At 46.7% G+C, this 27,116-nt stretch overlaps 2 protein-coding genes across 3 annotated transcripts in view; both read left to right on the top strand.

Annotated features, from left to right (window-relative positions):
- The window catches only part of UBXN7 (UBX domain protein 7), a 28,925-nt gene extending 8,870 nt beyond the window's left edge, over window positions 1–20,055 (top strand). For both annotated transcript variants that reach the window (XM_033069061.1, XM_033069060.1), the window contains exons 4-11: window positions 838–903; window positions 2,929–3,041; window positions 8,545–8,691; window positions 9,060–9,150; window positions 10,186–10,313; window positions 11,285–11,669; window positions 12,120–12,199; window positions 15,283–20,055. In XM_033069061.1, coding sequence (XP_032924952.1) covers window positions 838–903; window positions 2,929–3,041; window positions 8,545–8,691; window positions 9,060–9,150; window positions 10,186–10,313; window positions 11,285–11,669; window positions 12,120–12,199; window positions 15,283–15,444 — 1,172 coding nt within the window. In that variant the 3' untranslated portion in view covers window positions 15,445–20,055. The remainder of the gene's footprint in view (window positions 1–837; window positions 904–2,928; window positions 3,042–8,544; window positions 8,692–9,059; window positions 9,151–10,185; window positions 10,314–11,284; window positions 11,670–12,119; window positions 12,200–15,282) is intronic.
- A 4,218-nt stretch (window positions 20,056–24,273) lies between these two features.
- Window positions 24,274–26,444, top strand: TM4SF19 (transmembrane 4 L six family member 19). The gene is made up of 4 exons (XM_042779600.1): window positions 24,274–24,542; window positions 24,653–24,721; window positions 25,577–25,761; window positions 26,195–26,444. Exons 1-4 carry the CDS (start codon window positions 24,276–24,278, stop codon window positions 26,379–26,381), a joined length of 708 nt encoding a protein of 235 aa, XP_042635534.1. The 5' UTR covers window positions 24,274–24,275; the 3' UTR covers window positions 26,382–26,444.
- Window positions 26,445–27,116: the final 672 nt, after the last annotated feature.

Below are 27,116 nucleotides of genomic sequence, written 5' to 3'. Positions count from 1 at the left end.
TTTTTTTCCCCATGGTAGTCTGTATCATCACATTTCCATTGGATGGTATAGGTTATATTTATCTTACTTTAATTTGTGTATTGCTTATTATGTCTTGTAGCAATTGGGCTTTGAAAGTTCTGTCTTTCAGTTGATAGGAAAGGAGATAAGTAGCTGGAATAATCATGGCAGGCAGTTGTTTTCCTTCCAAGTGCAGTGTTTGTGCTGTACCTTAGGACTTCAGTGGGACTTGAGGGTGTTATTTCTGATAGCTGCCTGGGCTGCCATCTCTGTCCAGCTGCAGATAATCCCTTCTGGAGGTTCCCTTGCAAACAGTAATGCTGCATCTACTGGAAGAGTGTGGCTGTTAGTCCAGCCAAGAAGTTGGGACAGGATCAGGATAAGAGTTTAGGAAAGAGTAGAAATTCATTGTGGAAAACATAAATGTCCTTCTTTTCTCATGGGGTTGAATCTTTTGAAGTTTTTCACCCCCTCGAAGGCCTTGGGTAAAATCTTGACTGAAATTGTGATGAGGTGATGCTGTGAGAGCCCTGCCACTCCATGCTGAAGGGTCCTGGTGAGCCCATTAGAAGGGGTTTTAAGCCTCTCTGTAATGTTGATAAATGTTTTGTTTCAGGGCTAAGGTTTGCTGGAGGGAGGATGTGCTAGGAAACAGAATTTATAAACTATCTTCTGCCTATTTCCATCCATCTCCAGTCCTTCCCAATGCCCTCTACTCCCACACCATCCCTGCTTCAGGTTCCTATTCTGTTTTCCTACATGTGTGATGAAAAGTGCTAATATATATTAATTTTGATAATACACTTTTCAAATAATTCTTTACTTTTTTTTTTTAAGCTCCTAAAAGACGCAGACCTGCTCGCTCAATATTCGATGGCTTTCGGGATTTTCAGACAGAGACCAGTAAGTGTCTACAGATCAGTAAGCCTGATATTTGATTCTATTGCTTTTAATGCAAATAAGATGGAAAAATCATTCCTGTTGTAGGCTAGGACAGCTTTCAGTTGTTGAAATATTTTTAAATTGCCAGTTGTGTAGCAGCGTGCATTGTTAGAAGTATAGAATCATAGAATTATGATTATCACAGTATATTCTGTCTGCTTTGGTCTTGCTAACTCTCAAAAAAATCCCTCTTTCTGGTCTAGAGGGAACTGAAAAGAGGGAAGAATCCTAACACCCAAGTAGAAATTAAATTCATCCACTGGGTATTTCTTGGCCAGGCAGTGGAATTACATTGGAGTAGCCCTGAGGCTTCTTCCTTGGCCCCACACAAATTCTCATGGCTTTAATTGCTGTTTGCCCTTGGCTGTTCATGCACAGAACCTCCAGGTGCCAAAGCCCTGGCAGTTACTTCATCCATGAAGGGTCACAGAATGTGATTCTGGGACAGCACACCCCCAGGTGTTTCACATCTGAGTTATGGCTGTTGTGCTGATCTTGCTGGAGCGTTCCTGAGGTGGAACCACAGAATCAGTAAAGCTGGAAAAGTCTTCTGAGACTGAGTCTAACTGCTCCCCCAGCACTGCCAGGGCCACCCCATGTCCCCAAGTGCCACATCCACAAATCTGTTAAACCCCTAGGGAAGGTGACTCCACTATTGCTCTGGGCAGCTGTGCCAGGGCTGGACAACCCTTCCCATGAAGAAATTTTCCCTAATATCTAATCTCAGCCTCCCCTGGGACAACCTGAGGCTGTTTTCTCATCCTGTCACTGATTACTGGGGTCCATGGGCCATGTTCCCTCCCAGTTAGGGCTTGGCTGCCAAACTGAAATCGGTGTTGGTAGTTACTTTCTTTCCCCTCTTCCAGTAATGAACACAACAAGTATTGAAATCACTGGCAGCTTTTAAGTGAAAATGCACCATGTACAGAATCAATACCCTTACATTTTTTCTCACTGTCTTCCAGCCTGGTCTAGCAGAAGGTGTTCCAGCCCATAGCAGGAGGGGTGGAACAGGCTGATCTTTAGGGTCTCTTCCAAACCAAAGCACTCTGTTATTCCACTCTTAAAACATTTAGAGATGTCCAATATGTGAGAGATACACTGTGAGGGTTTATGGTGAAACTTTATCATGCTTTCTGGCAGAACTTTACAGGTGGACATCACTGTCTGGCTGTCTCTGGAAAAGCAGCCCTGGCCATGAAATTCCAGATTATCTCCTGGCTCCAAGGGCTGCTCCACAGGGATGCTTTATTCCCTGTGTGTCTGCTCAAGCATGGTTTTTGTGCTTTGGCCCATTGACAGCTCCTTCCAAACTGGAAAAGTTTTGACCATGGGATAATTATTACCCATTCCAGCTGATCTGATTCCATAAAATACATCATGTATCTGCTGTGATTTACCTTTATTGTCCCTGGTCATGTCTGAGTAGGAAATGTGGTCTGTATTATTTGAGATGGAACTGATATACTTTAAAAGGAACATCCAGAGAGATTTCTCCATGTAAACTAAATCTCTTTGTTTTTTTCTTTTCTGTGGAATTGCCTCACAGTGTCAACTAATGGAAACACTATAATAGAAATATTCCTTTTAAAAGTTATATTGCTACAATCTAGTTCAGTTTCTCATTTAAAAGTGTCACAGCTTTTTTTGGCTCCTTTGTTTTCAAATAGTGGTATGTGACCCCTCAGGTTTATTAAGATGTTGTTTAAAAGTGAAGGCACATGAGAAAGCTGAGGCAGGGAGGTTCAGGGAGCTAATCTTGTTCAGTGGGGTCTAACCCTGGGACTCTCCATAAGAGAAATCCTGGGATTTGTGCTCACATTCCTGCCACCAACTGCCCTAACCCTGTTCTCCTCAAACCTCGTGGGAGCTTGAGAGAATTTCACCCCACAAATTCTGTGGTTGAGCATTTAGCCAGTAATTATAAATGTCCCTTGTGAGTGTGTTTAGTCTAATTGCAATCCCTTTCCTCTTGGGGCCGTGCAGTCCGGCAGGAGCAGGAGCTCCGGAACGGAGGGGCAGTGGACAAGAAGCTGACAACACTGGCAGATCTCTTCAGACCTCCCATCGACCTGATGCACAAAGGCAGCTTTGAAACGGTGAGAGCTCGTGTTTGGCTGCAGATCCTCGCTGGGGAGGGTGTCAGGATGGATCCTTGGCTGCACAAGACTGGGCAGTGATATTTGGTGTGGGAATGTTGGTGATGTATTGAAGGACTTGAGTGATGATGGTGTCACCTGGAATGGACCCATGAAGATCATTGAGTCCAACTCCTGACCATGCAGACCAGGCTGTTTTATGTTTCAGTGTGGCAAATCACAAGTGGTGAAATACTTCAGTGAGCAAGGGAGGCTGCTCAGGATGGGAAAAGTGCATCCCTTGAGCTGTCTCTGTAGAGGACACAGGAAAAGCTGGAGTTAGATTGCTTTGGATAGGTGAGGGAGGACTCACCTCTCTCAGTGAGTGTGGTTTGCAGCACAGCCCTGCTGAGAAGCTCAGGTGGAGTTAACACAGCTGAGTGGCTTCTGATACCTGAGTGAATAAAAGTTTGAATTTAAATGCAGCTTTGCCATCAAGCCACAGCTTCATCCTCAGTGGAGGTGTTGCTCTTGTATAAAATCACAGTGGTTGTCTTTCACTTTTGGTGAAAGTATCCCAGAGATACAGGACACTGTCAGCTTTAAACAATCTCAGGTGTCACCTTCCCTGACCATGTAGGCATATGTGGATCTATTCCTAAATTGTTATGATGTGAATCAATGACTTAACCAATGGTTAGAGAACGTGCAGAGTGGTATTTTTAATTGTTGAGTCTGTAATTTCTAGATATTCTCGAGAAATTCCAGTTACTACTGGTGATCTTTGAATAGATGAGATTGAGGATGGTGATGATCATTATTTTTACTGCATGACAATGCAAAATAATGATTAAATGGTGCAATACAAATGTTGGAGAAGCGACTGCACACGTCTGCACAACTGACTGAACAGAAATACAATTTACCTTGTTTTCACATGTGCCTTGCTGCTGTGCACAAGTGCTAGAGCACTAGAGAGCTTTTGGTGAAACACTGTGGGCCTTTATGGAGTCTCCAGCTCTCATCCCATTACCCTCATCTCTGTTTTTATGCCTCCCAATCACCGAGGATCAGTTGCCTTGTCCCTAATTCCTGTGTTCTGAGGGTACCCTCCACAACCTCCTTAACAGAATTCCAGCTGTGAAATGCTGCTGGCAGAGAGCAGCAGTGTCCACCTTGGGAAGGAATTTGGAGCAGAGGAGCAGCCTGAAGCAGTTGGTGCTCAGGTGTCCCTGCCTTGTGATCTACTTTAAAAGATGTGTGTGAGCTCTTCCAGCTCAGTACTTGCTGGGCCTGGGGTCCAGAGCTGTTGGTGAAAGCAGCAGATGTGTGGTTAAAGGCACCAAAGGGGAACTCACATAACAACAAGCCCTGCTGCTGCAGGAGCAGTGCCTCAGCTCTGCTGTGGAGTTTGAGGTGGGTGCTTGTCTCTCCTTGGGTCTTGCTGGAAATGTGTGAAGATTTCAGCAATGTGGATTGTGGCATCTGTCACTGTCAAGAGTAGTGTCAGAGAGTGAAATACCTGATGGATGGATTTGTTTGTCCTAAAGTCTCTGCATCCTTATTCAGTCTTGAAAGGTAATTTAAAAATGGGTGTGGGCTGGGGAAGGGGTTTGTGTATACTCACATTGCCCTGTTCTGTGCAGTAGCTGTGCTCTAAAGTCCTCTACACCTTCTGGTGCTGGCACTCACCTTGTGTGTTCTTGCACAGATCCTTGTCCTGTGGGATCCCTTCATTTCACAGTGATGCTCCTCAACTTCATTGCAGTATAACCCTTCACACCTTCTCACTGTGACCATTTCCCTTTGCATTTTATCTTTTCTGACTGCAAACTGCTCTACTGCTTCAGCCTGGGACAGTGTCAGACCTCAGTGACCACAATCTCTCAAAATTCATCTCTAGCAAGCTGCTCTTGGCTTCTCCCTTCTCTGCATGCTGAGATAAATGCCATATGATACAAACCAGATGACAAATCAGAGATGCTCATCACATTCTGGAGTATCAAAGACTAAATTCTGTCATTGTGATGCTCTTGCAGTTAAGCTTCAATCTAAGTGGGGTTTTCTTTCCAAGGCTAGTGTGTGGCAAGTTCCAGCCTCTGGAGGGGTGTGCAGGAGCACTCTGCTGGGATTGAGTACATTTATCAGAGAATCATTTAGAATTTAGAGCTTCCTTGGCAGCAGTGGTGACATCTGGTCTTATGTATCTTATCTGCTGCTCTTTGGGTACTTTAAGGTTGGTTTTTGATAGTAAGTACATGTAATTATCTTAGTTTTTCCCAAGAAGCCACACTTTTCTTCAGTTACAAAGAAGCTTTGTTACCAGTAAGGTCCAAAAAGTTGCTGTTTCATTTTAACTCAGTTAAAATAGGAATAGATGTGGTTAACCTCATGGCAGAAATGACATTGTTTGGGGGTTTTTTACCTGCTGCATATTAAAAAGCATTGTGCCTCACATGCAGAATAGCCTATGATCACTGTACTTACAAAGTTCAGTGTATAACTGACTAAACTAGAGTTCTCCCATTAATGTGGAATCTGTTAGGAATAAGTTACTCAAGTAGAATAAATAAATTGCACACCAAACATGTCTGATAGAGAACAGTGTGGTTTTGTTCTCATCTCAGGCTGCTTTCAAGAATAGCAGGTGTTCTCTCTGCGTGTCTGTGATGTGCGAGATGATTGAATTTGGTGGGAACACAGCAAATTGACTTAGTTTGCACTTCTTGTTGTGGGCAGAGATGGTTGTGGTATGTGCAGTTCTGTGCTTAATACTCAGTAGGGTTTCAGTGAAGTGACAATGTCACATTGCAGTGTTTCAAGTCTGTCTATATGATTATTTTTCCCCCATTTAACAATAACCTTTTTGAGCTGCTCCTTGCTTTACAGCTGAGACTGAGGGGGTTTTGTTTCTACTTAAAAAGCAGCAATAATTTGGAAGCTGATCTGGTCAGTGAATTCAAATGGAGCAATTACCTGTGCATAAAGTGCTTGTAGCCTGGTTTGGGTCAGCAAGCTGCAGGTACAGCTGTGGCTCAGGAGTGGCTGGGTGCTGAAAGGATCCCTGCTCTGCCCCAGGTAGGAAGCAGTGTGGCCCAAACAGGAGATTTCTTGTTTGATAATGTCCTGCTCTGACTCTCTGTCAGCTGTTATCTTCCACACTGAGTCACACACATGTCCAGAGAGTCACAAGGTGCTGGCTCCACTTCCTTCTCTCTGCTGCCTTGAAAGGATTGCATTTCAACAAAACTGAGCCAGCAGGAACCACCCCAACATTTTTGATCCATACATGTTCAGAGGAGTCAAATGAGAGGAAAACTTATTTTTAGTAGTGCAAGAGCCAGAGTTACACAGGGAGATGCAGCACTGAGCACGAACCAGGAGTTGTCTCACAGACTGTCTCACTGACTGCTGGTTTGCTGCCCTAAGTTGTGATGATGAAATATGTGACTGGGCAGAAAGGGTAAAGGCACACTTAGGACAGATTGGATTGGTTTGGGTTGGTTTTTGCATCAGGGCTCCACTGGCTGTGCTCTCCAAGTGTCTGTCCTGTACTGCCCTGTCTGTGGGCTCTGTAAGTGCTGGCACTGGCCTTTATACCTCAAAAGAGGAGGGGAATGAGGGGGGGGAAACTTGGTGTTGGAAACAGAGGGTCTAAATCCATCAGATCCCAGCTTTTGGGATACACAAACCACTCTTGAGCCTTCCCTAGTTGCCTTGTCACTTACCAAAATGACCCTGATATAATATAATCTCCAAATCCACAGTGTTTCTTCTCCTCACACTCTTGTCCTTCCACCCCATCAGAAGAACCCCTGGAGCTGTGTAAGAGCTGTGTGTATGAGATAGCAGCAGTTTCCTTTTAAAAGCTTGCTTTTAGAAGGAAGTTAAAAGTAGTTTCAAAAGCTCTGCCTGTTCTGCAGCTGAAAACTCAGTTTTGCAAATTTTCTCTGTGGAATTTCCTGCTTGCATCCTTCCAAGGCCCTCAGCTGGACAGAAGAGAGGTAGAACTAGAGGTTTTCATTAATGTTAGAAGATCTACAGAGTGAGGGCAGAAGAGTGAGATGCACTTTCCAGCTTTCTAATTACACATTTTTGGGATTGTTCTTTTAACAGATTACATGAGAATACAGGACTGAGGCAATCCAATTGACTTAAATAACCTAAGGATTCTTGTTCCCTTTAAATTTGGGCAGTACCTCTAGCCTCATCTCAAACTGATTTCTTAGAATTAATTCTCAAAATGCACAGTTAGCTCAAAACAAGTCCTTTAAATAAAAGCATGACAATTATATTTAAGACCCTTGCCAGTCACTTAGGTGTCACCTTCCCCACTTTTCTCACCTGGATTCTGGCACTGTAAATTAGTGGTAAGTAGTTAGTGTGAGGCCCCTTGTGGGCCTGTTCCATGCTTTTACCTTCATTTTTTTTCCTTTTTATAATACCAAAGCTGCCTCTGCAGGGCACTTGGCCACCCAGGCTGACTTTGTAGGCTGAGATTCTTGCCTTGGTGAAGCTAAGTGTGGTGAGTTCACTGGTCTGTCACACACTGGACAGGCACTGTTCCAAACTGCACTGGCTAAAATTCATTTCAAAAGTAAAAACTTTGGTTTGGGGAACAAAATAGTGCCCAAACAGCAAAATCTTGCATGACATCCTGATTCCCCTGAATTTTTTGTCCTTTGAATTCCTTAACAGTAGATTACCAGCAGGATGGTGAGCATAACTTTTAAACATTTTTTTTTTTAAAGCAAAGAGAGTTCCTTTGCCAGCTCCAGTCTTTCCAGGTGGTAAGAGCATTCCTGCTGTTGATCCAGCCCTCTTTTTTTCAACAGGTATGGCAGTTCAGCGATCAGAATTAATTCTTGATCAAACTCCTACCATTAACTTGCAACCAAGCAATCAGACAGTGCCAGCTTTGTGACTCAAACCAGTAAGATTTCTTCCTGCACCTTCCTGCCTCCCTCCCCACTTGCAGTCTGGATATGCAGCATCAGAAAAGGATGCCTAATTCGGCAGCTGGACAGTCACAGAGTAACTCAGAACTTGGAGAGAAAAAGAAAAGACGCAGAGAAGGGGTTCTGTTGAATCAGTGCAAGTCCTCTGTCAATTATGCAGCCTACTTCACTAGGTGGTTACCACGGGTTTATCTTTAGATTGAGCAGGTCTTTGTTGTCAGAACAGTGGGACTGACTACACTTTTCCCTGAATAAATCCTTTATTCAGCACCGCCGTGTGTGTCCCCGGTCCGAGTTGCTTTTCCCACCCTGTGCTTGGCTTGTTGAAATCCAGCAGCTCTGTTCATCGATGTGATTCTGTAATTCAACCAGGCTCATTTAAAGCAGATCCTTCACCCTGCCTTCTGTTTTGTGGGTGCCTTTTCACCAGCTCTGTCCATCCTCCTCACTGTGAGAGGGTTTGGTGGAAGGTCTGGCAGTGGTAGGAGCCATCTCTGATCATTGTTGGCATCGGTGCTGTCTGGCCCTTCAGCCTGATCTAACCAAGCTTTTCCTTCTGCTTGCAGGCCAAGGAGTGTGGTCAGATGCAGAACAAGTGGCTCATGATAAACATTCAGAACGTGCAAGATTTTGCCTGCCAGTGCCTCAACCGTGACGTCTGGAGCAACGAGGCTGTGAAGAACATCATCAGGGACCACTTCATTTTTTGGCAGGTCAGAAGTTGTCTGGGGATGGATGTGTGGGTAACTTGGTGCCTTGGTAGATGGGGCAGTGGGAAAAAAAATAATTTCTTTGGAAAAGATGGAATTCTCTTGGCAGACCTGAAGGAAATATTTATTTCATGGTGTGTATGTAGTTTAGGATGGAGATGTAATTCATGGATATGCATAAAGGCATAAACTGCCTTTCACTTGTACAATCAAGATGTTACCACATAGCTTCTAATACATGGAGAGCTAGAGGTTTAATTACAGCTTGTCAGAGTTACTGAGAGCTGTAGGGGAGAGAAAAACTCAGTGCATTTTCAAGATGCAGTTTGTTTGTGTTCCCTCTCCAGCCACTAATCTGCCTGGTTTTGTAGGTGTACCATGACAGTGAGGAAGGACAGCGGTACATCCAGTTCTACAAACTAGCAGACTTCCCTTATGTCTCCATCCTGGATCCCAGGACAGGTAAGACAAGTGGCAGCTGCTTTACCTGCAGTTATCCCATTGTAGGCTGGAACACCTCCCTCTGCAGTTTGTGTTACATTTGGCTGAAGAATCTCTTCAAGACCTGAAGGACTGACTCAGCGTGTTCCCAGAGGAACTAAGGGAATAAAACTCCCAAAACTTGCAGAAATTTTGTGTATTTGAAGCTTAGTGAGTATTTTGCTTAGAAAGTGAAAATAGTTCCATCTGGTGGAAAAATTCTGAATTCTTTTTTTTAAGTCTTTCAAAAGCTTCTTGAAATCATGTGATGAATAACTACAATATTTGTAAGTGCTGCATGAATCTGCTTTCTGCTCCTCCCACACAGCTTTGTGAGGCTCAGCAATGACTTTAAATTGAATCTTAATTTTGGCTTCAAGTTTTTGTTTTGTTTTGCTTGTCTTTTACCCAAACAATCAAACTTCTCCCTCTCCCTCCAGCTCTTTCAAAGTTGTTGCTTTTTCTTTTGTATCCAGCAGCTTCTTTTATCATCATATAATGCAGCTGTCTGGTTATATAATGCTGATCTGGGCTCCTGTTTCTAATAACTGGAGTGACAGTGTCTGTGATCAGAGCTGAGACTTTTTTGTAGCTGACTTAAACCACCCAAAATACATACATTTTTTTAATGTTGCAGCTGAAGTTAGAATACTCTTCTTAGCACTTCTAGGAACAAATGCTGTTTGCCAAGGGTTAGAATGAATTTGGCCAGAATGGAGAAATGCTTCTTCATAAACTCAGTGGTTTGGAATTCCTTCATTTCAAGGCCCAGTTCACCATTCTGTGCTCACGTTCCCATAGATAAAAAAGAAAAGAATGGAAATAAACTGTGTCTGTATCCATGTCTGTCCCTTTTCAAGGGAGTGCAAGGAGGAAGCTCCATAATTATCAGGTGGTAGTCTGTGGGAAGCTGCAGTTCCTCCAGCAGGAACTCTTGCAGCAGTGAGTTGGTGTGTTTGACCACTCAACCACAGCATTTTGCTGAAATTTTGTTTGATTCCACTGTTTGTTCCCTAGGCCAGAAGCTCGTGGAGTGGCACCAGTTAGATGTGACTTCTTTCTTGGACCAAGTGACCGGGTTCCTGAGCGAGCACGGCCAGCTGGACGGCCACTCCAGCAGCCCTCCCCAGAAATGCGCCCGCTCAGTAAGTGGGAGGCTCCTCAGGAACACTGCCCTGCTGTCTTGGTTTGAAAGACAGGTGTCTGCTGAAAAATGGAGAATGTAAACCCCCTCCCTCCAAATTATTATAATTGTGGAATTAAGGGGCTCTCCGGCAAAGATATGGGAATAGGAATAACAGTTCTTTACTAGAGAAATTAAAATAGAAATACAGTACTACAAAACAACAGAACCCTGACAGAGTCAGAACACAACCTGACACCCCATCCCATTAAATGGTGGCTGCATCCTCCTGCAGTGACACATGTGATTCAGATGAAGGAGTGCTCCTGTAGAAGGTGCAGTTTTCTTCCAAAGATCTATTGATGATGTGAAAAGGTCTGGTTTTCCTCTGGAATCCAGTGGAAAAGGCTGCTCTGATGTTCCAAATCTCAGATTTTATCTAGGTAGAAATGCTTGGCTCCTCCCCTGGCTGGATTATCTCCAAATGGAATGATGTAATTTTATCAGTCCTGCAGTGGGACTCAATGGCCATTAACAGGAGAGATCTCCCTGGAGGAAGGATGGGGTGTGGAAAAGATAAAGAACACTGCCCCAGCTGGTTTCAGCAGATGGTGATAGAATACACACCCCTGGTCACATCCTGCATTGCAACCCAAGACACCTGTGCTTATCAGGCTCTCCTGATTTCCCAGCAGACTCCAGGAGTTAGTGCAGGGCATACAGAAATACAGCATGCCAGGAAATGCCTTCTGGGGTCACTGCTTGTGCTTTTGGCACTTGGATTGGATTTAGCAGTCAGAGTGTGAAAGGAATATTGATTACTCTGTGCAGAACTCCAGGGAGAAGCCATTAAGTAATTACAGCATGCTTGGCTTTCCCTGCTGTGCCTTCCTGACAGGTTTAGTAGCTTCCCTTCTGGAACACTGATGTCCTTTTTGTTTTCAGTGGATCTTTGAAGGCAGTTGTGATGTTTGTGTTGTCTGCATCCCACAGGAGAGTCTCATCGATGCCAGTGAGGACAGCCAGCTGGAAGCTGCCATCAGAGCCTCTCTGCAGGAGACACATTTTGATTCCTCCCAGGCCAAGCAGGAGAGCCGGTCGGACGAGGAGTCGGAGTCGGAGCTTTTTTCTGGAAGCGAAGAGTTCATTTCTGTTTGTGGATCTGAGGAGGAGGAGGAGTCAGAGATCCCAGCCAAGCTGAGGAAATCTCCACACAAGGACTTGGGGTACAAAAAAGAGGAGAGCCGGAGGCCTCAGCCTGAGCCCTCTGCAAGGACTGAGCCTGGGACAGCATCAAACCACAGAGTTGTGCCCTGCGTGGAGGCAGAGGAGTCACCTGACAAGGCTGAGAGCGCGTTCCGGGGCCTGGACGTCAATGGTGAGTGCCCATTTCTTACGGCTTTTGTTGTGGCTCTTTTTCCTGAAACTGTTCATAGGCTGCCAAGCCTGGTTTCATCCCTTCTTTTAAAAATCCCTGCCTCCTTGCCAGCAGACATGTGAGTGATTCAGCAGCAGCACCGCTTGGGAACAGCAGTGCCCCAGCCTGCAGAGCCCTCTGGGTGCCTGAGCTCATGTCTTGCCCAGGAGTGAAGTCCTCTCTGGTGTAACACATGTGCTCTGTGCTCTGGTCACCCGTGCTGGGCTCAGTCACTGCTGCTCTGGAAGAGTCCTGAGCCTGATGGTTGTATTTTGAGATTTATCTCCACAGTCTGAACCTTGTGTTTGTCTCCAGTCCCTCACCCTGCTGAGCTGCTGTCCCACCTCAAATCTACACAGGAGCTCAGCTCAGCTGTCCTGGTGTTAACTTGTGGTAACTTCCTTTGTGTAGGACCAAAGGCACAGCTGATGCTGAGGTATCCAGATGGAAAGAGGGAACAAGTTTCACTGCCTGAACAAGCTAAACTTCTGGTGAGTGGAGTTAATGGGAATATTTGTCTGAGTAGAAGAAAGGTGAAACTGGAGAATTTCTGTGCCTGGGGTGACACTGTTGAAATTGGATCCAGTGGGAGAGGTGTATCCAGGGAGTGCTTGCCCTGTGTCCCATGTCATCCCTCTCTGAGAGCTACTGGCTCTGTGTCTCCACTGCAGCTTGGGTTTTGTGCACTCCAGTGTCTTCCTCAATCCCCACACTGCTCATTTCCATTATAAAATGACTCTAAATGGCTTTTGCATTAATTGTTAATTACCATAAAATCCTCTCAGCTTTCTCATTTCTGGGGCTTTGTTTCTAAAAGTAGTTGGCTCCCATGGTAAAATCAAAGGCAGAACTCTTAATTCTCATTCTCCCTCTCTCCCGTCACACTTCCACCCTCCCTTCTGGACGTGGGTGTTGGAGCAGACTTTGGAGAAAGTTCTCCCAAAATAAATTTATTATAGTATTATTAAATTACTGTGCCTCAGGTGTGCATCTCAGCTGTGCTTTGGGCTCCTTACCTTGGGGAAGTCCATGTGAATGGCATTTCCATCAAAATCTTGCAGGTGCTTACCTGGGAGCAGAGTGTAAAGAGATTACTGTGCTCCTGTTTGCCATGAGTTTTCAGGACACAGTGGACAGTTGAGCTAATTTAAATGTAATCAATCTAACAGCTGGAGTCACAGGGAAGGCAAAAGCACACCTCATGAGAAGGATTTTGGGAGAAAAGTATCCTGCCTCTTACAGAAAACAGGGCTGTTACCTAGCCAGCAGCTCTAGGAATGTGTCCTCAGCTCATGTTCTCATCCTTGACTCTCCTGCTTGAAAAGGAAAAAAAAGCTTCACTGCTTTTTGAATGCAGCTTGTGAAGTAAATTTGCATGTAATATTAAACATGTAGCACTTCTGAATACTTAAGCAATTCATTTAGGCAGTACAAAAGTGTAATACTGAAATATCTCTGATAATCCTGGCTTTTGGTTTGGCTCCTTTTATGGACTGTGGAACTTAAAGGAAATTTATCTCAGCATATGATTTTCCTTCTGCTCTAGAGTCAGCAGAGGAATTCAGCTGAGTCAAGGTTTGTGGGTAAAGACATCTTTGGTTGCAGAGCTGAACAAGCAGCATTTGTGCTCATCTCATGTGATCTTCTGGAACCTTTCAGTCAGATCCAGATTGAGTCTCAGGTGTTTCTTTGTGAGCATCATTTCCATACTGATTTTTTTTCAGCCTTTAGTTGCTTCCATTTTAAAGCTGACCAGGAGTAGCAAAATAAATTGCTTAAGGAGATAATTGCACTTCAGGAGTTTTAACTGATGATACTCCCCAAGACTGGTATTAAAAATGTTTTATTTTTAATCATTGTGTTGTTACTGATGGAGCACTGGCTTCTTTACACACATTATTTCCAAGAGGTGCTTATGCTTCCAATATTACCATGATACTCCTTTCTTCCCCTCAAGGAAAAAAAAAGGCAACACTGCCTCACTGCCTTCCTCACTGCCTTTTTATAGAAGCAGTTGCTCATTGTGTGCAAATTAAGTTGACTTTGTTCAGCAGCTCAGCCCTTCCTCCACATCCTGAATGCCTCTGGTTTGCCAAGTGTTTCAGGTGTGCAGGAAAGACTGACCTGTGAAGGGACAGGAGGGATGTGGGCAGGAAACCTGCCTGAATATTTAAATTCAGTGGTTTGTAAAGGATTTTTGATCATCTTTGTTGCCTGAAAAGAAAATCTTCCCATTCTTTGCATTCCTTATCAGAAACAAAAGGAATTTGCAAAGCCTTTGGAGACCAGTCCAGGTAAAGGAGGAGGTTGGGGCAGCAGTCTCCTCATGCCAGAGGGATGTGGGTTTTGATGAATTTGGAAGGAACTTCCATGCTGGTGCTTGCCTGGCTGTTCTGCACCCACCAAACCCTGGAAAAGCCCAGGCTGAACAGCTGGAGATCAGCTGCATCTGCTCAAGGCAGGGCTGTAGCTGAGCTTGTCCAGAGCCCTCTCAAGCTGAGTTTGGCTGGAGGTTGGGTGCCTCAGTCCCCTCCATCACACAGGGTGGCTCAGGATGAAAGTGGCCTTAAAGCCCATCCCATTCCACCCCTGCCATGGCAGTGACACTTCCACTAGCCCAGGTTGCTCCAAGCCCTGTCCAGCCTGGCCTTGGACATTCCAAAGAAGCCACAGCTTCTCTGTGCAGCTGTGCCAGAAGAGTGCTGTGATTTACCCCAAAGCAATGGGAGCAATATTGATGGGACCCCCTGATTTTTCCCCATTTTGTTTTATTCCTTACAAATTAACTTCTCCTCCTCTCTTATAAAAGCTACAACTTCTCCTGCCCCCATGTTGCTCTGTTGCTCTATCCTCTTCTCTTCTGCCAGTCCCCACTTCTCTACCCCTCTCTGTCTGTGCTTTAGATGCTGTGTTTCCTGTTTCTTGGGATGTGAGCCCCTCATCCCAATGTTCTGTATCCTGACCCATTTGCTTCTGTAGGCAGAGAACCCAGTGAATTGAAAAGGTCTTTTACAAATCTGAAATCAAACAACCCCAAAATTTCCTGCTTCTTGAAGGCAAGAAAAAAATAATTTATAAAATTTCTGCATTTATTTTGGTCAGTGCTACCTCACCAAAATGCTTCTTTGGTGGCTTTTAGCTTTAGGGTGAGGGCAATATCTGATAAACAAATGAGAGGGCTTCTATTTTGGGTTAAGGCTTTTTTTCAGTTTCTGTTTTGCTGTGGTTTGAATGTGTGGTGTGGAGTTCAGCTTTCTTGCATTAATGCACTATTATCTATAGTTTTATGTATAGTTTACTTTGTGAGTAAAGAATCAGGTAAGGGATCACTGGTAATTAGTTTTTGTGATTAATCATACCATGTGTGGGCCAAATTAAATGTTTCAGAGGGTCTGTACTCTATGCAAAAATTCCAAATTCTAAAATTTTCTTTGTGATTACAAACTTCCTTTTAAAAGGAAAAAAGGAGTTTTTTACATTCTGAATTCTGTGACACTGGTTTGCCTTCCTTTCTCCCCATGATTTTTTTACATTCTGAATTCTGTGACACTGGTTTGCCTTCCTTTCTCCCCAGGCTCTTGTGAAACACGTCCAGTCCAAAGGATACCCCAACGAACGCTTTGAACTGCTCACCAACTTCCCTCGGAGGAAACTCTCCCACCTGGACTATGAGATCACGTTACAGGAGGCAGGCCTGTGTCCTCAAGAGACTGTCTTTGTGCAGGAAAGGAATTAGCACTGTGGCCTGAGCTCTCCCAGCCTTCCTCCCTCTCCTCTTTGCCTGGGACAAGCGTTGTTAAATATGCAGTTAAGGGTCATGGGATTGCAGTGCTGGAATCAGGCAGCTGGCTGGGCCTTCCTTCTCCCCCTCCTCTCTCTCTCTCTCCCTCCCTTCTCCCACTCTAGTGACCAAATGAGAGTGCTCAGTTTTATTTTCTTCCTCAGCTGCAGAGAGCATTGGGAAGAATATCTTTCCTCTGCTTTCCTGGAATAAAGTAAAACAGTGATCTGTGTATCCAGCATGCTGGAGTTTGGAGTGCCCATAATACACAAACCCTTCTCGCTGCTATTCCTAAATCTGTTTTGTTTAATTTATTTTTGAAAGGAGTGTGATGAAGCACAGAGGCATCTCTCTGTAAGGAGAAAGCATAACCTTCAGGGCAGTCTTTCCTTTGTTTGGATTCCCTACACAAAAGGTCTCCATTAACCTTCCAGTCTTCTCTTACCCAACACTCTGGTTTTGGAAAGGAGTTGGGTTGAGCTGTGGTAAAATATTCTGCCCCACCTAATTCAAAGGTTTCTAGATTGCCTGCATGTTTACCTCCTGCTTTAAATTGGACACAGTAAAAAAACCAGCCAGCCCCCCAGAAGTCCAACTGTGTTCCATATGGGATTGCCTGCTTGGCCCAGAGGGAAAGCTGTGAGCCCAGTGCTGGAGCAGAACCAACTCCTTTGTGGGACTGGGGGGGTTATCCATGTTCCATTCCCAGCATCCTCAAAAGTGTCTCCTTACTTGCTCTCAGGATTTTGCAAATGGCAAGGGTACTGTAAAGGTTTTGGATTCTCTGAAAACCCCTGTCACAGAGACTGACTGACAGCTGGCTTTTTTCCTGGTAGTTGGTTTTAATAGGAGTGGTTTTACAGCACTGACAGCATTGAGCATCAATTAATGCTTCATAAAACAGCCTGGTGGCTTGAATTCCCTGGGATGATTTTTGTTCTGTGTTCATCTACTGTCACTTACCTCTAAATTTGGAGGGCTGCATGGAAAGCTGCTCCTTGGTTCAGGCTTTCCTTTCAGCTCTGGAGGCTGGCACCACAAGTCAGTGCTCTGGTTTTCCTCCAGTGTCTTCTCTAGACATGGAGCTCTTGGTCAGTTGGTGTTTCAGCAGATGTTCCAGTGGGACAGGAGTTAAGTGGCACAGCCCTCAGCACAGTGTGGTGGATTTGTGTATTTACAGCTAAAAACTCAGTTTAACGTGGTCTTCAATCACTGAGGAGAAAGGCACATGGGACCTGGCATAACTGCTGACTTTTTCTGCCACTCTCAGATGATTTGGTTGTCAGAAATTTACATATTCCAATTTTCAAGACATTCTGCCTTTGATTTCCTGCTAGCATCTGTACTTTGGAACCTTTAAATGCAAGAAATCACAGAAAATGTCTGGCATTCCCCATGAAAACTTCAGCTCACAGCTGTCTCCTGCTCTTAAATGAGGTTTGACATGTAATCATGCAATTGTATAAATTGATTTCCCTTCCTGCTGCAGGATGGAGTGCCAGGAAGGCAGAGTCTCATCTCAGTTTCCTGCTCAGTGGTTGATGTGACACCAGATGTCATCTTTGGTTTGTAAAGACCCCCAGGTGGGGAAGTGAGGGTGGGTCTTGGTTTGGGCTGTGAAGCAGCAGAGGCACCTCCAGACTGAAGGATCCTTTAGTTCCTGGATTTCCAGATCCCTAACCTGCATTTCCATGTAGACCTAAAACCTCCTGGAGCAGCAACAGCTGTCTGGTTGGAATAATAAATCCCAGGTGTGGTTTATTGACACCTTCCTTCCTGGGCCTGCTCCTGTCTGTGGGGCTGGGCTGAGCTTTGTTGACACCAGGAATTGCTCAAACAAGGGAAAGAAGATAGGGAAGTTGAATATTTATACTGAAAATGGCATTTTCTTATGGTTTCTAGGAGTTGGTTCTGTTCCAGGAAACTCTGATCCTGGGTTGGGTTTTTTTGTTTCTGTGTCACAGTGTGGTTTTTTTCCTATCATTTTTCTTTTGTTTTGCTTTGAGAGTAAGAAACAGAGAAAAAACTTGTTAAGGAATATGTATCCCTGCACGTGGCTCTTCTCTGTTCATTCCTCTCTCTCTGCTTCCCAACCCAAACAAGGCCAGTGCCACACACAGCTGTGCTGTGGGGGCTGGAAGCTGGTGAGAATCTGCACCAGCCAGGATAGAACCTCTTCAGCTCCTCATCCCCTTGGAGGAATGGGTTTTGCTGGCCTGAGGAACGTGGTTGAAAACACAAATCAAGTCCTGCCTGGGACAGCTCGTGGCAGTGAAGGTGCTGGGTTGGGCAATGTTTGAAGAGCCTTTAAACAGTCATTTCTAGATGTGAAATCTGAAGTTAAATTGCCTTTGGTGGAAAAAATGTGTTAAATTTGATTGGGAAATAGGATGTTGAGCCGTGAAGGACAAAAAAGGAAACCAATCCTTCAAAAGCTGTGGTTTGTGGCTTCCTGGGGGTGTCACTTGGTCAGGATTTGCATGTGGGGCTGAAGGAGCAGCATGGGGGCAGTGCAGCTTTTTCTGAGTGGAGAACTGGTCAGGGCTGTTGTGTTTGAAGCTGGAGCTCCTTGCTGCTGGTGGAGATGTTCCCTTTTTGCCTGTGCCCTTCATCTAACACAGCTTTGTTTTGGGATGGGATGTCCAGTAGTCCCAGTGACAGCCAGGCTCCTGGAACAGAAGGTGAAACAAGCTCTGGCTCTCCCTGCCAGGTGCAGCTGACACATTTACTTCCCACTTCAGAGGCCCCCAGAAGGATTTGGGATCTTTCTGATGCTCTTCAGTCAAGCTGATTGGCCAGCCTCAACCTCACAGCATTCCCCACTGACCTAAAAAGGGCAGGTAGAGGCTGGGCCAAACATTCCTGGCCATACTTGTGTTATTTTCTTTAGGCTCTGAACTAAGGTCTGTGGTTTTTATGATTGCTGACGTTCAGGGACTGCAGTGCATTGCTTTTCCTGGTGGATCAGTTCAGTTAACACCACTGCTGTTAGAGCAATGTCCAGGATCTACAGGTAGCCTTGTAAAATGCAGTTGTCTGTAAAAGGCATCCAAGTGTACCATTATTCCCAAGTGGATCTAAACAGGAATTTTCCATCAGCTCTTCCCAAAGCTCCCTGACCTTCTCCTCACTGTTAGGGGGAGGTGACACCTCTCCTTTGTCCAGCTTGTGTTTCACTGGCTCCACGTCCTTCAGAGCTGATTTGTACACTCAGCTTGCCCTGCTGCTGTGGTTTGTACCTTGGCAGGATCTGTTTGCTGCAGGTTTTAGTAACTCAGCCTCTCTGCTGAAGGGTCTCAAATTCCTGTTCCTGTCAGAGCACTGAGCTGCTTCACTGGGACTCAAGGAACAAGGGCTAAATTAAAAACCAGTTTTCTTTTGGGGACAGGGCAGCATTTGGGCTTTTGTCAGGTAGCAAACAATGCAGAGATGCTTGGTGGGTTTTTTGGTAAACCACATAAAAATGAACTATGAACATAGGGACCTGTGTAGGAATGTCCATGTCAGTAGGAAGATCTGTGTCATTTCAGGGCCTCATCACTTCATTTTTATTCCTTTTTTGTTTGTGTTAAATGTCACTACTTTGTTCTGGTTTAATCCCTGTTTAGTGAAGTTGATAAAACAGTTATTCTGGTGTTCCAAGAGGAGGAGGGGTGGCAGAGATGTGCTTTAGGTGGGTGAAGTGCAAAGGCACTGTCCTTAAAGGACTGGCTGTGCCTTGCCTGGCTGTTCCCATAGGCTCAATTCCAGCCTCTGCTCTCCCTCACCCTTTCTAGTTATTTATTTTCACAAGTGGTTTTCTGTAAACAGAACAGCTCCTGTTTCAAAGACAAAACAAACTGCTGCTGAGCCCTGTGCTGTTGGAAGTACCCCAGGCCTGTGTGGGGCTGGAGCTGGTGAGGTTAATGGTTGCCCTTTCTGTGATGGTTTTTATTCCTGCTCCTCTTGTCCGTGTCTGTGCACTCCCAACCAACAGAGCCATATGTATTTACACACCCAGGGATTCAGGCAGAGACTGCTGCACCTCCCAGCACTGCCTCCCCCTGCCTTGGGTTATCCACTGGGGTCCATGGGCACCTTGGGAGTGAGGAGAGAAATTCGGGATTTGGTCCTGTCTGATCGCTGGGAGCCTCTGCAGTGCAAAGTCACTTTGTAACTGCTGGGGAAAGGGTGCCCGGATTGAAGGGGTAGAACTGAACCTGTGGAGCAGGGGATGAGGTGCTATTTTATAGACCACATTTATATGAAGAACATCTGGGTAAAATTCAGCTCAGAGACACCATGCTCTAAGACAGATGATTTTTAAAATGAGGCTGTTTCCTGGAACTGGGGAACATCCAGTTTCTAAGGGACAGCTTTTCACAATGGTCACTTTCTTCAAAAATGGCAACTTCACATGGGAGGAGGGAGAGAATTCATTTGGAAGTTTTCAGCTCACTGTGCTGGGAGGGACCAAACTCAAGGAAACCTCTGATCTATATACACAACTGCTGCATTTTTTATAAATATATGTAAATGTCCTATTGTAATATTTGATCCTGGAAATAAAACAAACTGTTTTCAGTAGCTTTCTTCAGCTCTTGGTTTTTTGGAGTTGGGGTTTATTTGTTGGTGTAGTTCTAATGGAAATCTGTCCCTGTGTTACATGGGGAAGGATACTGGGGTAGGAGGATTATGAGCTGTTGACAGCACTACCCAAGAAAGCTTCAGGCTTTATAGAAAATACAAAATCTTGAACTGAGACAAATTTACAGTACTTTGGCAGGAAAAAGACCTGTATGAAAACTAATAAAAAGAGGCAGGGCTGGGATTTTCCATCCTTCCCAATGAAAGAGCAGAGGAGATGGGAATTTCTATTCTGAAGTGTCAATGTGCTCCTCTGACTTCAGTTGTGTTTGGCCTCCTTGGGACATTCCTGTTGTGGCCTGGCACAAAATGCTGAGGAGCAGGGGCCCTTTTGGACCAGGATTTGGCAGGTACAGTGGAGAAACTGAAATTAAGAAATCAGTTTTGGGTCATCCTCGTGTCCTGACTGTAGGTAGGTCTCCACTGAAACTGGAGCTCAGCCCCTGCCATGGTCAAAGCTGGAAAACCCTGAGCTCTTCATGCAGCCTAGGAAAATATTTTCAGTTCCAAATGAGTGGGGAATCTTTTTACATCAGTCTGCAGGTCAAGGAGCTACAGGGATACCTGGAACTCAGAATACCTCTTGGGTTTAATTTTCATATTGCTCCTGTCTGTAAACTTCCAAATTTTAATGGGGTTGGTTTATCTGAACTAAATTCAGGTGACATTTGTAAGCCCCAGAGCAAATGTGTTGGTGTTCCCTCAGTCAGTCCTAGCCACAAACACCCTGCAGGCCTTGTCTAAGGGGATTTTGGAGAAGTCTTGGCTGAGTAGTGGCAGAAACATTTGCAGATGCTAAAGAGGGGAGTGGGAGAGACCAGAGGGGTGCTGAACATCTTCCATCCAGGAGCATCTGATTTGGCACAGAACAATCCCCAATTCACACTCACCTCAGTCTGGTTCTCCTTGAAGCCAAACCACTGTTGAACCCCAGCCTGCTGTGCAGCTCCCCCAGCCCCAGAGGAGCCTGGAGAAGCAAAGGGACTGAAGGCACCTCTTCAGCTGTGAGGAACCAACAGGAGGACCTTGCCAAGCTGGGACCAGGTTTGGCTGCACCAGGACTGGGTGACTTGACAGCAAGTTCCTTGCCCGTAATTGCTGTGCTGACACTTTCACAGCTGAACTCTGGCGTGAGAAAGGCAAGCACGCAGCTCCTCATGTGCAGGGCTAAAATTAGCCTTCTACTATGATTATTCTTATAAGGAAAAGAGCAGCAATCCAGGAAAAAGAGTGTCACCCAGCCACTTCACACTTCCTGGCGTGGGGTTTTCTGTGGAGATGATGGAGCAGATCATGTGTTGGTGGGAGCCTCAGCTTGCTGTGACGTGGGAAGGGCACAAGATGAGGTTGCAAAACAGCAAGAGTGAAAAACTTTTTTCTAAGTGAAAAAAGAGAGGAAGGAGAACTTGGACTCTGCTTATCCTGCGTGCATTGTCTGTCTTCATTTTAGAGACTGATTTGTCTTAATCTCAAGGTATTTCATCCTTAAATAACTCAAGTGCCTGAGCACAGTGCTAATGGTGCCAAAGTGTCACTTCAACCCTGCTTGGGCCACTCACTTCAGAGCTGGACTCCATGATCCTGCTCCTGGGTCCCTTCCACCTCAGACTGTTCTGAGATTCTGTGACTCAAACGGGAATTCCTCTCCTGATGCCAGCTCTGATTTTCCTTTCAGAGGGACTGACAGATAATCTGCTCCTCAGTTTATTTTTGCAAGAGGAATGGAACTATCAGCTGTAACTCACCCATTCATCTTTTCCCATGTGGCTCTTCGAGGGCTCTCAAAACTCTGTTCTCAAAAGAAGGCTGTGCAAAGAACTCTTCTTCACCCAGCCCACGAGCCATTCTTCTCTTTGTTTGTGCCACCTGCAGCTCCTCTGCCAACAGAACTGCCCCATTTTTGCCCTACAGTTTCCCTGACTCCTATGTACTCGGGCACAAAGGTCATTCATGTTCTCCTTGATCCTGTCTCCAGTCCCTCTGTTCTTGACCTACTTTGTGGAAATTGGAGTTTCCCCATTGCAGATTAATTGCCATCAATAGCAAATAAAAAATTATGATATCTGATGACTTATAATAGTTAAGATACACAGAAATAACCTTCATAGCTCAATCTAATTACCAAGGCATGAGATACACACCTGCTGGGGTTACTCAACACCTGAGGGAAAGCCAAGACACCTGTGAGGATGCAAAGGGTGGGAGGCAGGACTGAGCTGACACATGGGAACATTTATTCTGAAGTTGTTATTGAAGTGTTAGAGACAAAGTATTATCTTAACATATTCACCCCAGGCTGTTCCAGGAGCATCAGTGTTCACTGCTCAAGCACTGATTGAGGCTTTTAGTGCAGATGTGGGAGAAGCCTTGAAATCTGAGGTTGTGCATGTTTTGGTGAGCTCTGGCAGTGTAAATTCTGAAATGGGGAAGAACAAGGCAGAAGCACAGCACTGGCTCATCCACCCAGTCATCCTTCCTTGGGATGGACACCCACAGGTTCATGATCTGGTGGGTGGCACTTGGGGAGGGAAGGAGCACAGGCTGAGGTCTCATAAATACTCACCCATGGGTGATGCCTCCAGGACAGGGCTCATCCACGGGGAGGACACTGCTGCTCTGTGTGGCACCACTCCAGGTAAGCTGGGAAAGGGGAGAGGTTCATGGGCTTTGCTGGAATCTCTGTGCTGTTGGCCATGGAGAGGGGCTGGCAGAAGGGAGTCCGGCTGATGGACTCAGCACCACCTGCACTTCAGCTCTGCCTCCCCTGCAGGGGTTTGTGTTGGCTGAGGAGCTGCTTGCTCAGGGGATGTTTGGAGGGGACAGCACACCACAGGAACTTCCTGGGGGAAAGGGACCTCCTGCCATCCCCAGGGAGAGGACAGCAGTAGAGGGAAGGAGAAACCTTGGAGAGATTATGGGGAGATGTGCAGAAAGGCTCTGGCTGGAGCTCAGAGGAGCAGGAGCTGTTCCAGAAGGAGATGGAACTCAGCAAAGGGTACTGATGGCTGTGGGAGGAAACAACCACACACAATCCCTGGACTGCAGGCAGGACCTCACTGGGGGCAAGAGGCCCTAAATTCCCTATAACCAAGGCAGAGAGGATGGAAATCAAGAGAGGTGGAATTCTAGGATAGGTGCAGCTGGTGGTTCCTCAGGTGTCTTGGCTCATGTCCCTCCAAACAGCTCTCACAGCCCTGGTCCTCCCTGCTCAGCCCTCTCTAGGGCCCTGGTGGGACTGGTCCCTGGCAGGCCCCACTGGTGTCCCCCAGCCCCTGGGGCTGTGCTGGGGCTGGAGGCACTGCTCTGAGCTCAGGCAGCACTTCCCACACAAACAACCACACAGTGCTGCAGCCACTTCTGCTTTGCCAAGCCAGAGCCAGCATGAAAAAAATCAACCAGAGAAAGAAACAGCTTGACCTGGGAAACTTGTGCAAAATAGGCTGCAAGCTAGCAGGAAAGGGAAAAATACATAAGACCAACTTCAACCCAAAAGAATTGAGGGTAGAAAACAGCTGGGAGGACAGCAGCAAACCCTGCTATTTCAGCAGTCCCAGAGTGACCAATGGACATTCTGTACAAAATGAGGGCCCTGTAGGTGCAGAAGAGAGGTGATTTTGCCCTGGAGATGGGCAGATGCATTCTAGATAAACTCATAACTTAGTAAGATGCCAGTGGAACTGGAGGATAGGTAATAATGTTCTCTTAATTGAATTTAATTGGTTTCAGCATACTTAGACCTATGGTAGAACTGGTGCATGACAGGGATAGAATTGCTGTCAGATTTGATTGGAGACTGATGTGCTTTGTACAAGCTCTTGTACGAGGATTCTGCCTCTTTCCTGGCAAAGCTTTTTCTCTCCCGCTTGTTGTAAACCCTGAAGTGAGCTCTGGTGGGTGGTTGGCTCCCTGCAGTACCATTTTCATAGAACCTCAGACTGGTTTTGGTTGGAAGGGACTGCAAAGACCATCTTCCCCTGCCACAAGCTGGGAGACATTTTGGAAGAGCCAACCCTGCGGTCACAAAGGTCTTGGGGTTTGGTGTGGGAGCACCACTGCCCATTTGGTAAAGGAAAATTAGAATCTCCACTGGAAATTGCTCTCAACAGGGGCAGTGACACCCAAAAGCACAACCCAACAATTCCCATCCCCCCACAGCTGCAATGGGCTGGGGGTGGAGAAGCCTTGGGGCGCTGCAGGGCCAAGTGCAGCCCTTCCTCTCCTCCTCTTCCTCGCTATTCCCATGCAGGACAGCCATGTGTGTGGGGAAGTGCAGCCGGATCGTGGGTCCCTGCCTGCTGGTGCTGGGCACACTGTCCATGGCAGCCAGCATCCTCCTGCTCTTCCCTGGTGGAGCATCCAAGTACCTGCTGGAGGGGCACATCAGCAGCCACGCCAAGGCTGTGCCGGGGGTCTGGGGCGGCATTGCTGTGAGTACTGCGGGATCACCGTCCTTCCTCCCAGGGCTGGAGCAGGGACTGAGGGGTGCAGCAGGGCATGTGGCTCCCCTTTGTCCCCAGCTGTGGTTTTGTCCCTGCAGGTGCTGCTGGCAGCGACCCACATCACGGCACTGGGGTGGCAGCGCTCCGACTGCGGCACCCGCCCCAACGTAAGCCAAGGCTGGGACCCCAAATAAAGCAGTGGGGGGGATATGGCCGTGTCCCACTTCCTCTCTCACAGCCCCAGGGTGGGCTGGGACACATCCCCCCTCTCCTGTTTTGGGTCACAGACCCCTTTCTCGTGGTGGGATGTGGTGAACACCCCCTCTCCCAGTGCAAGTCCTGCTGCTGAGGCAGGTCCTGCTCTCCAATGGCCCTACAGGACCATGGCAGGCTGAACTAATTATGAGAGAAGGACACGACTGGAACCAACACCAGTCTTTTATTGAAAACTTTTTATGCCTTTTTCAGTGGACTTCTTTCCTCACAGGCAGCTCCACACAGCACTGACCCCTTCTTCCTTCTGCATGACTGGCTAACCCCAACCTGTCCCTAACCCAGCCACTTAACCCTGTCTGCTCCTCACACAGCAACTTCTTACCTTGTCTTCCCTTGCACGACTGCATGTCCCTTCCTCACAGCACAGCCAGCAGCCTCCATCTCAAACTGCAGCACATTCTGGGTTTCCAACTGCATCTACAGCTTGCTAGCTAGCCCACTCTTTTATAACACCATCCTCATTGGGCAGGCAAGGCTGTCTCCACTTCTCTGCAATCAGAACAGCTGTAATGCATTGAGGAAAATTGCCTTCTGCACTATCCTTACAAACCATCTTCCCACAGGGCTCCAGTGAGTGCTGGGATGGGCTCTGCAGGTCACTGCCTCTCCCTACTCCCTGCCCACTTCATCCCCATCCTCAGCCACAGCTCAGAAGGGTTTTTCCCCCCTCCCAAGCTCTGCTGCCAAGCTGCAGCTGTGTTTTGGACCCCCTGACCCGCTGTGTCCCCCATGGGTGCTTCCTGCAGGCGTTCATCTCCGTGGTGCTCTCCAAGCTGGCACTCCTGGGTGCTGCTGCCTGCTTTGTGCTCTCTGGGGTGGGACTGACCAACGGCCCCCTCTGCTTCTACAACACCACTGAGCTCGGCCTCAGGCACGGAGCTCTCTGGGGCTACCCCTTCCTGGATGCCATTGACCAGAGGCCTCATGCCAGGTGAGGGGCTGAATCATCAGGGGATTAATTAAGGTGGTGGGGTGGTGGTTGATGTAAGACCCTGGTAGCTCAAGGAGTGATCACCTTCCATGGATTTCTACATGGTGCTTTTCCATCCTCATCACCCCCCGTAACCCTGCTCATCCTCTGGATGAAGGATGGGATCTCTGGGGGATACTGCATATATTGGTGTTTTAGCACATAAATGGGTTCCAAGAGACCTGAAGAGGGACTGTGGGAAAGGGCATGGAGTTACAGGACAAAGAGGAATGGCATCCCACAAGCAGAGAGTACATTTATACTAGACATTGGGAAGAAATTCTGCCCTGGGAGGGAGGTGAGGCCCTGGTACAGGGATGTCTGGGGGATACTGCATGGTAGAAAGTGATGGGATTCTGGACCTGCTGCAGCTTCTCCCCTTCCTGTCACTCAGGGCTGACAACTACCTGTACAATCAGAGAACCTGGAGCATCTGCCTGGAGCCCGAGGGCATTGTGAGCTGGCACGTGGTCCTGTTCTCCCTCCTGCTGCTCATCAGTGTGGCTGAGATGGTGCTGGCCTTGCTCCAGATCCTCAACGGCTTCCTCGGCTGCTTCTGTGGCTTCTGTGAGGGGAAGTAGGGCTCCATGGTGGTGGCCAGGAGGCTGCTGCTCGGAGGAGGCGTCACCCCAGGTGTCACCTGGCTGCTGGCACATGACACAGAGAGGGCACAGCAGGAGCTGTGACACCAGCCCGGTGCAAGAGCCCTGTGTGAGATGGACAGAGCCTCTGCGGGGGATGGACACCCCAGGTGCTGAAGCAGCTCGTGGGGCTGATGTGCCAAGGGCTGCTCCTGTGCAGATCCCCTGGCTCAGGGCACGTCCCTTCCCTCAGGGCTGGTGGTCATGTGGGGTTGGAATCCCCTACCTGGCCCAGTAAGGGATGGAGGTGAGGACCTGGCTTCCAGCACCTCAGCAGCTGCCTCAGCCACTGCTCGTGATACTGAAATGAGGCAGAGAACCAGTTTTCTACCATGACACAGTGTGAAGCACTAGAAATCACATTCTTTATCACAGAGCTGGACACACACAGGATATCTCCTCTAATCAAGTATGTGTTGTGAAACTTCACAACAGGGTGCTTGTTCCATCATTATCAGATTCATTACAAGGGACTTCAAGAGAATACAGAAACATCACTTTTCCTGGAGCCAATTTGCATGTAAATTTACCAATTTACATTTACACTCCCTCCTGGAAGTCCTTTCTGGTCCTGTTGTTTACAGGGATGTCTGGTGGTTGTACTCAGTGAGTGCCCCAATATTGGGACCTTGCCTTGAACTTCTCTCAGGACACAAGCTGCTGTTTCTTGTTAAA

Source organism: Catharus ustulatus, chromosome 10, assembly GCF_009819885.2.
Source record: "Catharus ustulatus isolate bCatUst1 chromosome 10, bCatUst1.pri.v2, whole genome shotgun sequence".
NCBI lineage: Eukaryota > Metazoa > Chordata > Aves > Passeriformes > Turdidae > Catharus > Catharus ustulatus.
Note: the sequence above shows the minus strand (reverse complement) of the source record. Positions and strands in the feature narration are given on the sequence as shown.